Genomic DNA, 13850 nt, shown 5'->3' with positions numbered 1-13850 from the left:
ACTGAAACTACTGATATTTTTCCAAGTAATTAACAAATTACTACATCCTATTCCCCCCCTCTAAACTCCCAACCAACTTATCATGCCTAAAAATATTTGCATTTCAATTCATTGTACTTTAAGTCAGTGCTTTCTTAAATTTAATCCTATTCAATTTTGTCATTTCTCCTTTTCTTAAACTCTATCCGAAAAGCAATGCTGCATCCTAAAACAAGAAAAAACAGGCTTTAATCCAAGTAGACACAGGAGCATAAAGATAAATTATTATATTTCCTAAAATCACTGATGACACAAAAGATTGGATATTTGTTTTTGCTGTTTTCTTTTTAAGCCAAGTCACTGAGAAATTATTCTTCAGAGCTATAATAATAAGCGATCTAGAATATCTTATGTTCACACCCAGATATCAATTTTTTTTTCTCCATTAAAATCTTTTTGTTGTTTTTAATTAAAGTCTCATTTTTCTTAGGACAGTGCTCAGTTTTTGTAAGTAGGTTATCATTTGCTGTGATTGTGAAGGAAGTCCACATGGTCATACATACATAGGTAAGTCATCTTTACTGTTCCACATATCCATATAAAATATATAATGGGAAGAGACAACTAAAAACACAATCATTTTTGAGTGTACTATTAAAATATATTTATTGTCTGAATGTATTCTAAAATCATGAAGTTTAATAATCAGAAATGGCAATAAACAAGCAGCTTTCAGATTAAAACGTAATTCTGGACGTATCATCCGGGTTTTTCTTAAAAACCAAGAATACAAACTATTTTCTGTAATAGATGATGTATTTACTTGTATTTGTATTTACTCAGAAGAATTGATGTTCATTTGGCTTATGGATTAATTGTCCAAGGAACACAGTAGCTAGAATAAACACTTTCAATGTGTCATGATCAAAAGCAACAAGCAGTTCTTCTGTAAACAATTTTACTGTATATCTATACCAGGCTTATGAATGCAGCCTGTGAAAGAATCTTTGCTGAAAAAGCTCAACTTCTTGTTTTTACTCAGGAACAGACTGAAGAGAAAAATAGAATTAAAAAATCTCTTTATCCAAAGCCACAACAGCCTTACAGCTGTCTTGAAACTGAAGTCCTTATGCACAAAAAGGCAGAGAGAAGTCCCATTTTGCAAAAGAAATAGCAGCTGGATGGCCCCCACTTCACTTCATCACTATCACCCAGAAGCAAAGCACAAGGAACATCACTGAAGCTGATGTTCACCAGCACTTGCCACAACTAACTGATGTCAGGTGGCTCATGCCATCAATGCCTCTGCACTGAAATTGGAAGGCTGCTCATTGTTCATATATTGCCCATGATTTTTATGGCTGAAATATTATACAGCCGAGGGATTTTGTGTTTGCTAGGCTGCTGGCTATTCACTGTCCATTAGGCTGAGTCTCTACTGAAACACTGAAAATCAGCCCAAGTAATAACCTGTAGAGGAAGGAACAGAAATAAAGATCTATTTTCTACACGTGTCTAGTAGACAGGGAAGAACAAAAGAAAAAATTAATTTAGTTTCCTCAAAAATGTGTATTTCAGTGAAGAAACTGTATGTTTCAGTCCAAGTGCTCATCTTCTGTCCTTGTTACATCTTTGACACACACACAAGGGATAAAATGGTGCTGATGAAAGTGAATCAGCCCTTCCAGACGTGTAATGATCTCATAGTCAGGCAGAGCCAGGCTAGCAAGATCAAGTCCCAGCATCCTTGAGATGGCCTCTCGGAAATCTGCTAGCTGCAAGAACAGAGAGGAATTACCAATACATTACCAAGAACAGGAAACACATAGAAAAAAAAGTACATATATGTGCATACAAACAAACACAAGCATTTGTATTAGCAATGCAAAATATAGAAAATTCTGCTGTTCATGAACACAGAGAGCTGAATAGGATGGAAATGGCCCCTTGGCCTTTGACATGGCAGCAGCAATGTCAAAAACTGTCAGGAAGCCAGACTCATGCCTTAGTGTGGCAGCACTCCAATCCACACTCCTGAAACACATAGCCATTCTCAAGAATACTGTGTAGAACTCTAATGCAATTACAACGTATGCAAAGCAAGGTGCAAAAAATGCCAAATCATACAATCATATAGCATCCTTAGAGTTGGAAGGGACCTCTGAAGGCCATCTAGTCCAACTCCCCTCGCAATTAACAGGGATACCACAGCTACATCAGGTTGTCCAGGGCCTGATCCAGCCTCCTCTTGAAAGTCTCCAGGGATCAAACACATCACTGGGCAACCTGTTCCAGTGCCTCACCACCCTCACTGTAAAAGACTTATTCCTTATATCTAACCTAAATCTTTGAGCTTGAAACTATTTCCCCTTGTTTTATCACCACAGACCCTACTAAAGAGTCTGTCCCCTTGTATTCTGTAGCACCCCTTTAGGTACTGAAAGGATGCTCTCTGGTCATCTCGTAGCCTTCTCTTCCCCAGGCTGAATAGTCTCAGTTCTCTCAGCCTGTCCTTATAGGGGAAACGTTCCATTCCTTGGATCATTGTTGTGGCCCTTCTCTGGACATGCTTCAACAGGTCTATGTCTGTCATGTACTGATGAATCCAAGGTCTCAGTTCTAAGACTGCCAAAGACAGTTCATTTAATCCCAGTATAAAGCCTCAGGAGCTACCATTTCATCTGTTCAGAAAAACAGATATGGAAACCAAAAGAGTATGTGGCAGAAGTATTTTAGAATTCAGTTCCAGCTATCTATCAAGGCAACGCAAAGTATTGGATGAAATGTTTTAATTATGTAACACCAAAAAACAATAATAACCCCACATGTTCCCATATATTCTCCTCAGCACCAGCTTCAAGTTAAGATATCTGTAGTGCTCCAGCCAGGATAATCTGGTAAGAATTCAGCAACTTTCACCAGCAAATGATCTAAACAGAAAAGAACACAGAGCCCCTAAAAATCCTTTAAGTCATCTATTCATGTGAACTTAAAATCAATGATATTTTTTCCACATTAGCAGAATAACACCAACTCAAAAACAAACAAACAAAAGTTTCTATGGAAACATAGCAAGCAGGTTACCTGCAAAGATAAATTCTCACACAAACTGACAAACAGAGCCAGAAGTCTTTGACATAAAAATGCCAGCCAGGGGACATAAATCTGAGTTTTAAGAACTGTGAACAAGAGCACCAAAAGATGCATGCTGGATGATCTTCAGTAATCTATCATGTTAACATGAAGCAAGATGTATGTTGGTATTCATATGCAGATACCATACTGCAAGCACACTATGAACAACTTCTAAATGCTTGTACTGAACTATATAAGGACATAGAAAAAAATTAAATAAGAAATGTCTTTCATCTTTAAAAAACAATGCACAAAAGTATGAAAATTTTTTTTGAAAGATTAAATCTTTGACATAAAGAAGAGGCAATCAGTGAACTTTGACATGAATATCCCAACTTCCCATCTACAATGTTGAAAATTCTCCTTCCTAATCCAAAGTTTTGGCCTATATTTTCAGTGTTTTGTTGTTGATTTTACCTTTCAAACTTGTTAAATCTTGTGAGTATGTTCACTCTACCTTAAAAAATATTATTTAAAATATGTTTCATTACCCTCTGCTGAAGATCTTTTATTGAAACTATCTTAGAAATTTGCATTTCTGTTAATCTGGAAATACCTTGCCCTTTAATTGTGAAAGTTCAGTTTTGTCCACTGTATTACTGGTTAAATACAGAAATACCAAGGGTAACTTTTCAACTTATCGGGAATAGTAGAATATCTTTAGTTGGAAGGGACCCAGCAAGGACCATTGTTGCCTTGTCTCAGGTGCAGAGAGCACCACTTGCTCTTTTTAAGCATCATGCAGATGGTGATGGCTCAACACTCCAATTTATCAAGATCTCTCTTCAAGATCTCTCTACTGGTAAGGAATTCAATGACTTCTCCTAATTTAGTAACATCTTCCAGACTTTATACTACTCTAAAGCACAACGAAGAACATATAACGCTGTTCAATTCCAAGTACCAGCTAATTTTTAACTACTCCAATCTGAGCCTTGTTTTTTGCTTTACTTGGGTATGTTCTAGGCATAAGAACAATTGTTGTCTTAAGCAGTTGGCAGTAGCTCAGTTCTGCATATTTTTAATTTTCACATAATAGAAAATATCCATTCAATACTACATTACATAAAATTAAATGTAGTTATATCCTTGAAAAAAAAACCTAAAAAAAATCCATTCAAAAACACAAGTCAACCTAGGCATATCAACAGTTCCATAAGGTAACAGTAACTTCAGTTTCCACTATTTTTCTTAAGATACACATTCAGACACACTGTGCTGACATAAACATTAAATATATGTATGAGTGCTGAGAGAAACATTTAATATCTGCACTCATTACTTTTTACCAAACAAGAGAGAGTTTTGGCACTGCTTATCGTCCACAAGAAGGAAGAATGAGTAGGCCTAAAGCAGGCAAGAAATTACATTGAGCTGAAGATATGGATGGTGCTCTCCTTGGGTAATGTTTCAGGAGAAGTCCAAAACAAAAACTCAAGAGCTTATTAGCAAGAGAGTTTAGAATTAATTATCTGACTTGGCAACAGTGCGTTTACCTCAAGGAATCATTTTATGTAAGTAAACTGTTAGGATGCAGGAGAGTATGTTATGAATATTACTGGCAATTCTCATATTAGCAAAATGGCATTAACGCTCATCAGCACTACACAAATATCAGCTACAGGTTTTATAAACAGCTTTACTCCCCATTTAGCAGTGTAGTTCTGCAAGGGTTTGAAACATTCCTGTGACACAGGTGACTGCAGACATCAGTGAAATACAAGCCAATGTTTATCCTCAGGTTTTCTGAGTTAATGAAGATCTAGTAATTTACCGTGTATTCTGCATTTTGTAGCCCACCTCACTTTTCTCACATTTTTCACATTTGGCCAAACAACACTTCAATAGCATTAAAGTGGCCTGAAATACCTTGTGTTTACTCAGTGAAAATTCAACACCTGTGTGATTTTAACAAGTACTCAATGACTAGACAGTATAATTTTCTGAATGTAACTCATGCCCTTTTCTGTGTGCAGGATGCTTAGCTGCCATGTGAGACCAAAAAAAAAGATTTCCCTGCCAAATTTCCAACTTCCATTATAAAACATGAACGCTGAACCCTTCCAGAAATATCCCCAGTTGTGTTTTTATTTCCTACAGGAGTAAAACAATATCTTTTTCAGATTCATCTTTGGAAAAAGCATTTTTAAATATAATCCAGAATTGTTGTCGAGACCAGCAACTAACGTAAAAATTTTAGCTAGAAAAACTGACAAAGTTCTAAGCAACTAGAATTAGAATCTTAACATTCCTGACATTAAGTAAACATCCCATTGGCTTTAACAAAGATGCTATCTACAATGTTTTTATAAAACATAGTATGATAAAGCAATTATACACATACTTCCTAAATTTCTGAAATTAGAATGGAACACATTTACCAGTGTGCCTCCCACTTCAATTTCACGTGTCTCATAACCTTTAAACACACTCAGTACTTTCTTACAGATAAGTACTGCAAAAATTTCTCACTTAAACTTCAAAAAAACCTGATAAGTCACAAATCAATCAAAAATAGTTGCATTCAATATTACTTGTCTTAAAAATATATATATATTTGTATGTCATATACTTGGTACCAAGCAAGCAGGTTTTATAGCCATGATATACAGGAAAATCATACCTTTAAGATACTAAAACTTTTAAGCATCTTTATACCTCTCCAAAATGTGATGTAAACAATGCTTTGCGATGCACAAAGAAAAAAAACCAATATATTTATTTTCATTCTCTTGCATGTAAACTTGAAGAGCCCTGCTTCTCTGATTCACTGTTGCCACCTTATTGCCTTGGTTATTCATACAAGTTGTCAGCACAGCTGGATAATTGCTCCACCTACATCACACTCTTTTGTTCTAAGCATAGCACTTGTAGAATACCTGTATACCTACCTGTCTTTCTCTTTTTGCTAATTCTGCAAGGGTTGTTTTAAGTGACTTCATTTCACTTGAAACCATTTCTAACATATTTTTGGCTTTTTCTTTTTCTTCAGTAGCTTCCTGTTTCTTTAAGTTAAGCTCTGATTTGATGGAGATTAGTTGTTTCTCAGCTTTTTCCTTCATTCTTTCCAATTTGCCTTGAGACTTGTTAAGTTCTTCTATTGTTCTATTCTGCTCCAAAGTCTGGATCTGCAATAAGCAATTTATAAAATAATGTTAAATTTGTCACACATTTCATCCAATATGAACAAATAATAAGGATGGCTGATCAATAGTAGGCACTTTAATACAAATTCTTGAGGAAATTACATGCATGTGTAGACTGAGAAGTTATTAAAGCAGACTGGCCAGTGTCAGCTCAGTTAGCAGAAATACTGTTCAAAAACAGATAATTATCTGCAGGTTTTGCAAAAGATATATCTGCATAGAAAAAAAAACTCAGAAGTGAGCATTTGCTCTATGCTAAGCACTGGGAAAATAATGCAAGAAAATTGTTTCCAGATGTTTTGGCTGGTGAAAATCCTGCTTTAATCCACAAGCCATAAGACACAGAGCTGTATAAAATAAACCTTCCTTCCAGTGGTGACAAGCAACCACAAACTGCTTGTTTCCACCTGCTGTAATATAATAAAACATGGGAATAATGAAAATGTATTATCTTGACTGTTTTACACTCAAAAAATAGTCTCCCCACACTTATATGAAGTGATTCACTATAAGCAATATATGGGAAATACAGGATTACATACGCACTGACATTAAAGAAAGGAATGCATATATCATAATTTCCTTACAGTAACCTGAACGTTTACATGGTGCTTTATAGTTGTTATGTGATGTATCAAGACAAACTGCTAAATACATTGTAATATAATATTTACTTTTCTACAATACATTCTTATGAGTTCTCCATTAATGTATATATTGTAAATGAACTCCAGCTGTATCTGGTTAGAATATAAACATGGGTAGAAGCACAAATATAATGTTTTAACTCACCTTAAGTTCATTGGTTTCAGACAGCTTGGCTTTGAGATCGGTATTTGTTTCCCTTGCCTGATCAAGCTGCTTCTGTAACCTCTCTGTCATCTTTTGAAGCTTTTTGACAGTGAGATTGGCCTCATCCCTCTCCATAGCTAGTGATGTCCTTACTTGTTTCTCTTCTTCCAGCTGGGTTATTTTCTGCCGCAGAAGTTTCACGTGCAACTCCTTGCTTTCAAGTTTTTCTTTCTGGGTCTTCAACTAATGTTATGAACACAAGGAAAATTATATATATGTGCGTGTCTGTGTGAGAAAGACAATGGTACTACGTAGGTTGTTATGTAAATTCAATCCCCTAGCAGCATACTTAAGCTGATCCTCTCTACAATTCTGTAAAGCAGTGTATATGTATACACATTAACTTGTTACCTTCTATACTACAAGTTCTTTGTAATTCTCCATCCCTAAGCATGAGCCCTACCCCTTTTAAATGTATTTACATGCAGACTATGTGCTCTTTGAATACAAATACTTGTGCATAGTTCAGAACATCTGCGATTGTCCCAAATATAAGGAGCTTGTCAAATTCTAGATGTAAGAGACTTTCCTTAGGCAGACAGTGATTCCACTGCGGTAGTTTAAGACATTTCCATGTTTAATCAGTTCCATGAGTATAGTGTGCAAGAAGGAGAGTAATCACACAGAAATAAGAACACACTCATCCACTGCTCCAGTACCAGTTCAGCAGCTTAGTTTTGTAATTTTGGTGCTCAGGAAGTGACTTATTTTCAGTTTACCAAGCTGAATTGCCAGACTGTATCCTGAGGAACATTAATGTTAACTCAGAGAGATAGTTGTTTCCAGAATAAATAAATAAATAAAATAAAAAAATAAGGTTTCAAACCTTAATTGGACCTCATCCTAAGTTTTAAACCACTGTGATAAGTCTAACATCAGAAGTCACAGCAGGTTGACTGACCAGTGTCTGATTAAATCTGCACAGATTATCTAAGTTCCAAGATGAGCACGATTCTTGGAAACACTGCAATTCTTGGTGAAGTACAATGTTCTACTTGCTTCTAGAAACGTTTGTCCAACATTCCTTCCTTCCTACCAGATCCATTTTAGATTTAAAATATCAACATCTTCCCATTAGAGATTGTTAAACATCAACAGTAGCTGTTTATAGAAGTATATCGTAATCATGTACTAAAAAGTACATAAATAGGCACAGTATTATGTTTGAGAAGCTGAGAAAAGCTGTCTCATCTATTTAACTAACAGCACTTTTAGTCTCATCTGCATAGTTTGCAAATATTTATCTTCTCTTTATGTAATGTAATGGACATCTTTAATATTCCTTGTAACATTTGTGAAGCTCCAATCTTCTGCCTCTACCAAGACATTATGCAGACATAGCTGTAACAGTGTACTGCCTTGGAAACAAAAAGTAATAGTATTTTCTGCTTACCTTCCTTCTCAGGTTGTAAGTTATAGTCTTGTTTTCAATCACTGCATCACCTTCCAGTTTGACTAGCTGCTCTACCCGGGCTAGAATCGCATTCACATTCATATCAAATCCAACCTCTGCTGCTATGCTATCCAGCTTCATCTTCTCATTAAGTTGCTCCAGAAATTTCATATACTAAGAGATGTGGAAATGTGGGAAAAAGAATAATAAAATTTCATTTAAATTCCTAAAGAATCATTTAGAAGCAATTCCCCCTAGTAAAAACCAGTTATACAAGGCCAACAGACCTGTATCCAAAGTCTTAAGAGAATATATTTTTAACATGTACTCCAAAAAAATTCAGATTCTCTTCTTGTCCTTCCATAGGCAACATTTTTATTCATAAATTCTTAGACCTACTGTATTTATTTTCTTATCAGACTAGATTGACTTTTGCTCCTCTGCAGCAAGACTAGGGGCGTTTGTGCTTCTGACCTCAGTTACTGCCTCTGACCTCACGCTGGTGGGGAGGAGGAAGAAGGGGCAGCTGCATCCCACTTAGTAAAGCTCTCCTTCTCACTAAGAATCTCACCAAGAGTTCATGCCTCTGTTTTATCTTACTTCTGTTACAGATCATAAACTTTGCAAATAAATAACAGGTTAAAAAAATCACCAAAGAAAACAGTTAAATGGTTTCATAACTATTTTCTGGTTCACTCTTAAGATGGTGATTACTTATACAGAAAAGTTATTGTACCACAGATCAATGGAAAACAGCATCAAACTGTTTGTTGATCTTTGGCAAATTCAACTCAGTGAGCATTGATCTTTGCCTGCTAATAGATTAAAATCAGGAATGCACCTTTTCTTAGCTGTACTGGGTTGGTGTTTCAGCTCTCAAAAATAGTATGCCATTTTTCAAATTCTCAGTATGCCAATATGTTTCAAGCTAACAGTGTGTTTTCATACAATATAATAAAACAATGGCCAAGAATCAAGGACTACTGGATTTTGATAGACTGTGGACCAGATGATATAGTTCAGAAAGATGGAGAAGCATTGAAATGAAAGAATCCTGGAAGGACTTCTGATATAGAGACATACTTTTAATATCCCCCTTTTTTTTTCCTTCTCCTCAAAATTAGGTGGATTTTGAACTCAGAAACTTCTCCACCTTTTCCAACTAAAACTGTCTGTTAAAGAAAATAGATTATGCCTTACTACACAAAGGGTTACTTTGTAAAATCACACTACTTGCACTGCCGAATAATAACCAAGTGATCGAGGCAATAGTTAGCTGTATCATCTCTGACTTTACTGATTTTTATACAAAATAGAATAACGCATGTACCAACTTTTTGTTTCTCAAGCTTCAAACAATCTTGTATCATATCCATAGACAGCAATTCCTCTTCCAAGTGTTTCAGCCGATCTTGGAAAGTCTCAGATTGTTCTTCAACTTTTCTGTTTCTTTCCAGAGCTTCTTGGTATGATCTGGTCTGATTTTCCAACGTTTCAGTCAGTTTAGCTATTTGGGTTTCAAGTTGAGATACTATCTAGGGAGTAAGTAAGTCAACATAACATACAGTATTATGTGGGTTTAGAAAGATGCAAAAGATCTACCCTTAAATTATTAAAAAGCGGGTAAAATAATTCTAAAAAAAAAACAAACCTAAAATATACAAATTAAAAAAATAAGAAGTGTCAAATCTGCTGTAACCACCCAGAACAAATGGCAATAGTGGTGATGTGAGACACTCAAAAGTAAACAGCAAAATAATATTTAAGATGAGTAAACCAAATTAAAGGAGCTGTGATGCAACCCATCCAAAGATGTTATCAAAACAGGAATACCTTGTAGCACCAAGATGTCTCAAGTTTATGAAGCAAATGAACGGGAAAAACATGTACAAGCAATTTAGCAAAGACTTGAAGCATGTAGGTGAGAATGTAGCTATGGATAACTAAGTCTCAGAGGAGCGCTTCCTGGATGTTAATGTGTCTTTAACTAGAAGAGTCTGCTAAAAATAAGATTCTGTAATCTAGCCAAAATGCAAGGCTAGAAGCGTACAGCCTTACAAGAAACTAGATTGATCCTTCTGAAAACACTTCAAGGGCTATGTTAACTCTCCAGAACTTACTTAAAATGGCTTTTAAGTTGAAAACTACATATAAATTAATGCTTGAAAGGATCTGATTGCACTACTGCCAAATAATAAAAGGCTCACTTCCATCCAAAAAGTTCCTTGCTTCCTCTTTCCATCTCTTACTGTAACATAATAATTTATCTAAGCAGAGGATTATGTGGTGTTTTCATTAGTGTTTAGGCACTCTTCTCCACTCATCTCTTCATTTTAAATTCCTCTTTGCCTCACGTTAATAGAGTGAATAACACACAAACAATATTGCAATATGGCACAGGAAGGTTTCCAACTTAGAACACAATTAACTATAAACAATAGCTTACATCCAAACTAGCTAAGAAACAACTGAGAAATTAGTGCTGTTTGTAAAGCAGTAGGAAATACTAAATTTCAGTAAGCTCTGAACTGCAATAAAACTGCAAGAACTCTTATACACATTTCATGGTTTTCTGCATTGCATATCACCTAACAGAAGAAACAGCTTTTAGTGGCTTGTGCGTCTGTCTGTAGACATAGGATCCCTTTCCAAGGTCGCAGAGGGGCTGTGCACACAGTCTGGCTACACGGGTCCTGCAGGTCCCAAGAGACCATAGACACAGAAGGAAACTAACAGTGCTGATTTTGGTCTATCTGCAAGAGTATCCAGGGGTAACATTCATCCCTGACACAGGAACAATCAACAGTTCAAGGATTTCCTAAAACAGAGGTACATCCTGTGCCTGTATTCAGTTAATTAGGATACCTAGTTCTGATCTCCATAATGGCACAGAGCTGCATCAGGAAGGGTCAGATGGGGGTTAAAGAAAGGTTCTTCACCAGAGGGTGGTGGGCATGGAACAGGCTGCCCAAGGCAGTGAGCATGACCCCAAGCTGCCTGAGTTCAGTAAGTGTTTGGACAGCACTCTCAAACATATGGTTTGAATTTCGGGTGGTGCAGCACAGAGCTAGAAGAATGTCCCTTCCAACTCAGGATATTTTATAATTCTGTGATCCTAACCTCTCATGCCCATCATTTGCACATCACGTACATTTCCTGCTCCTTTTCTCGATGTAACTAGCAGATGATTTTATAAGAGTGCTTTTTATTTCTTGAGTTACAAGAAATTCAAGATTTCCAGAGGCAGCTCTTACCCTGAAGATAGCAGTGTTCATCCCCACTAGAAAACAGAAAAATATGTGCACTGTTCTTGTTTGGTAAGAAATTAACTTAAACTTCTGCTGTTCTATATGCACACGTGTGCTCAGTGTTTTGTTGGTTTTTTTACACTCCTATCTGCAGAAAGTCATTGGAGCTTTATGTGCTACATAGAATGCAGCAGTCACGGATTTATACCATGGCATAATTATGTTTTAAAATTTCTTCTCAACCCCTTTTTCTAATGCTTTCTCACATTCCATTTGGTAAGGGTTGGTTTTTTTGTGTTTTTTTTTTTATTTTTTGTCAGCTCAAAGCCAGTGTATATATTACTCGGTGTTTATTAACATATAATTTATTTCCCACAAATTCTTTTGCTTGGAACAATGCAATTAGCACATGCAGTGTCCATCTTCCTCAAAATGTTATGAAGATGGGACTGTAAACTGCAACGTTCACAAACTTATTCCTGCACATAACAAAGCAATCTTGATTCCACAGTATAGGAATCTTGTGTCAAATAAAGAAAAGCAGATAAATCCTAAAATTAAATATGCATTTATGAGACTGTCATGACAAATCATTAAAAAACTTGTTAATGAGAACAACAGGAGCACAGTGATACAGTCTAATCAGCTTCAGCACTCACAAGTCTGTTATATCAAGAAGCAAAAACTGATATAAATAACCCAGTCTACAATCAGGTCAGCCATTTCTATCTCAGGTCAGATGGGTGAGTAGTCAAGAGAAATAATTTCAGCCATATGAATTTAAATTGCTGCAATAAACCTGCAAAGAGCCTGAACTCACAGGCCTCGTAGCAGGGCTGAGTTCTGTGTGAACTGAAGACATTTGCTTGCCTTGGATGTCAGCTCCCTATGAATCCTTTCAGTAGTTATAAATAATAAATGGCAAACAAAAAAAAAAACCTAAGATGTCCAAACATTCAGACAGTGCAAATTTTGTTATAACTGCTGCAAAGATCAGCAGGGTAGTGATTCAAAGTAGTATCGTAGTCCTACAACAGAATATCACTGGATATTATTACAGTATATGCTGGGATTTTTATTTTTAATTAGATTACTTTTTTTTTTTTTAATTAACGTTAAGACTAACAGCTACTATACAGGCTATGAAGATCTGAGAAGCCCTTCAGGTGGCTAAATCACCACAATTTGAGACAATCCTCAAGAACATTTCAGATTTCCCAGAAAATTTGACTGCTGCAGGAGCAGTGAATAAACTTCTCACTGGCATCTTAACATTCTAACGTTTCACAGCTGTGTTTGACCAGTGCACATACATAGGCAACTCAGACATAGCAGGTGCAAAGATCAACATTTTGCTGGTTGCAGCCCTGACAGGATGGATCCTGTACACCAGATTCCCAGAAGAGAAGCAGTGATAGTTTAAAAATTGAAAAACAAAAACTTCTTAGGGTAGTCAACAAAAAGCTCAAACTCAGATGCTTTTTCCCCCCTGTATTTTTGCATTGTCTGTTCCTGATCCCACTCATCTAGTTTGCAAGTGCAAATTGCTTACAGAAACATCCTGATATCAAATGAAAAACTTAATTGCAATACTTCCTCCCTTATGTAAGGGTGGGTTCATCAACACACTCTCTAGCATCAAGATACTTAGCTGCTAGACTCATATCTGTCAGTCCTGGCATTACTTCTTAGTTGTAGACACAATGGGGCTATCTTGAAATGAGGTATCTTGGGTAGCATAACAATTTAAACTGCCAGTAAGTATAATGACTCACACTCAGAACAGAACACTTCAATTGGATCTTTAGAGATCATTACTCCAAATGTCTGACCACTTCACAGCTGACAAAAAGTTAAAGCACATTATTGAGGCAATTGTCCAAATGCTTCTTGAACACTGACAGACATGGGGCATTAACAGTCTCTATAGGAATCCTGTTCCAGTGTTTGACCATCTTCATGGTGAAGTTTTCTCTAATGTCAAGCCTGACCCTCTCCTGATGCAGCTCTGTCCTCTTCCCATGGGTCCTATTGCTGATTACCAGGGATTACCATTACTCCCTGTCATCTTCCCTTCCTCAAGAGAGTAATGAGTTC

General features: G+C 36.3%; 1 protein-coding gene across 1 annotated transcript in view; it reads right to left on the bottom strand.

Annotated features, from left to right (window-relative positions):
• Positions 1-1414: 1414 nt before the first annotated feature.
• CCDC170 (coiled-coil domain containing 170) overlaps positions 1415-13850 on the bottom strand; it is a 43305-nt gene continuing 30869 nt past the window's right edge. Inside the window, exons 9-13 of the mRNA XM_065732147.1 lie at positions 9840-10040; positions 8506-8679; positions 7053-7295; positions 6006-6242; positions 1415-1754 (exon numbers count right to left, since the gene is read on the bottom strand). Of these exons, the coding sequence (XP_065588219.1) occupies positions 1575-1754; positions 6006-6242; positions 7053-7295; positions 8506-8679; positions 9840-10040 (1035 nt within the window). The 3' untranslated portion in view covers positions 1415-1574. The remainder of the gene's footprint in view (positions 1755-6005; positions 6243-7052; positions 7296-8505; positions 8680-9839; positions 10041-13850) is intronic.

Source organism: Cyrtonyx montezumae, unplaced genomic scaffold, assembly GCF_038088225.1.
Source record: "Cyrtonyx montezumae isolate F1298 unplaced genomic scaffold, pur_monq_1.0 scaffold_0, whole genome shotgun sequence".
Lineage (NCBI taxonomy): Eukaryota > Metazoa > Chordata > Aves > Galliformes > Odontophoridae > Cyrtonyx > Cyrtonyx montezumae.
The sequence above is the reverse complement of the archived record's forward strand: the minus strand, read 5'-3'. Positions and strand labels throughout refer to the sequence as shown.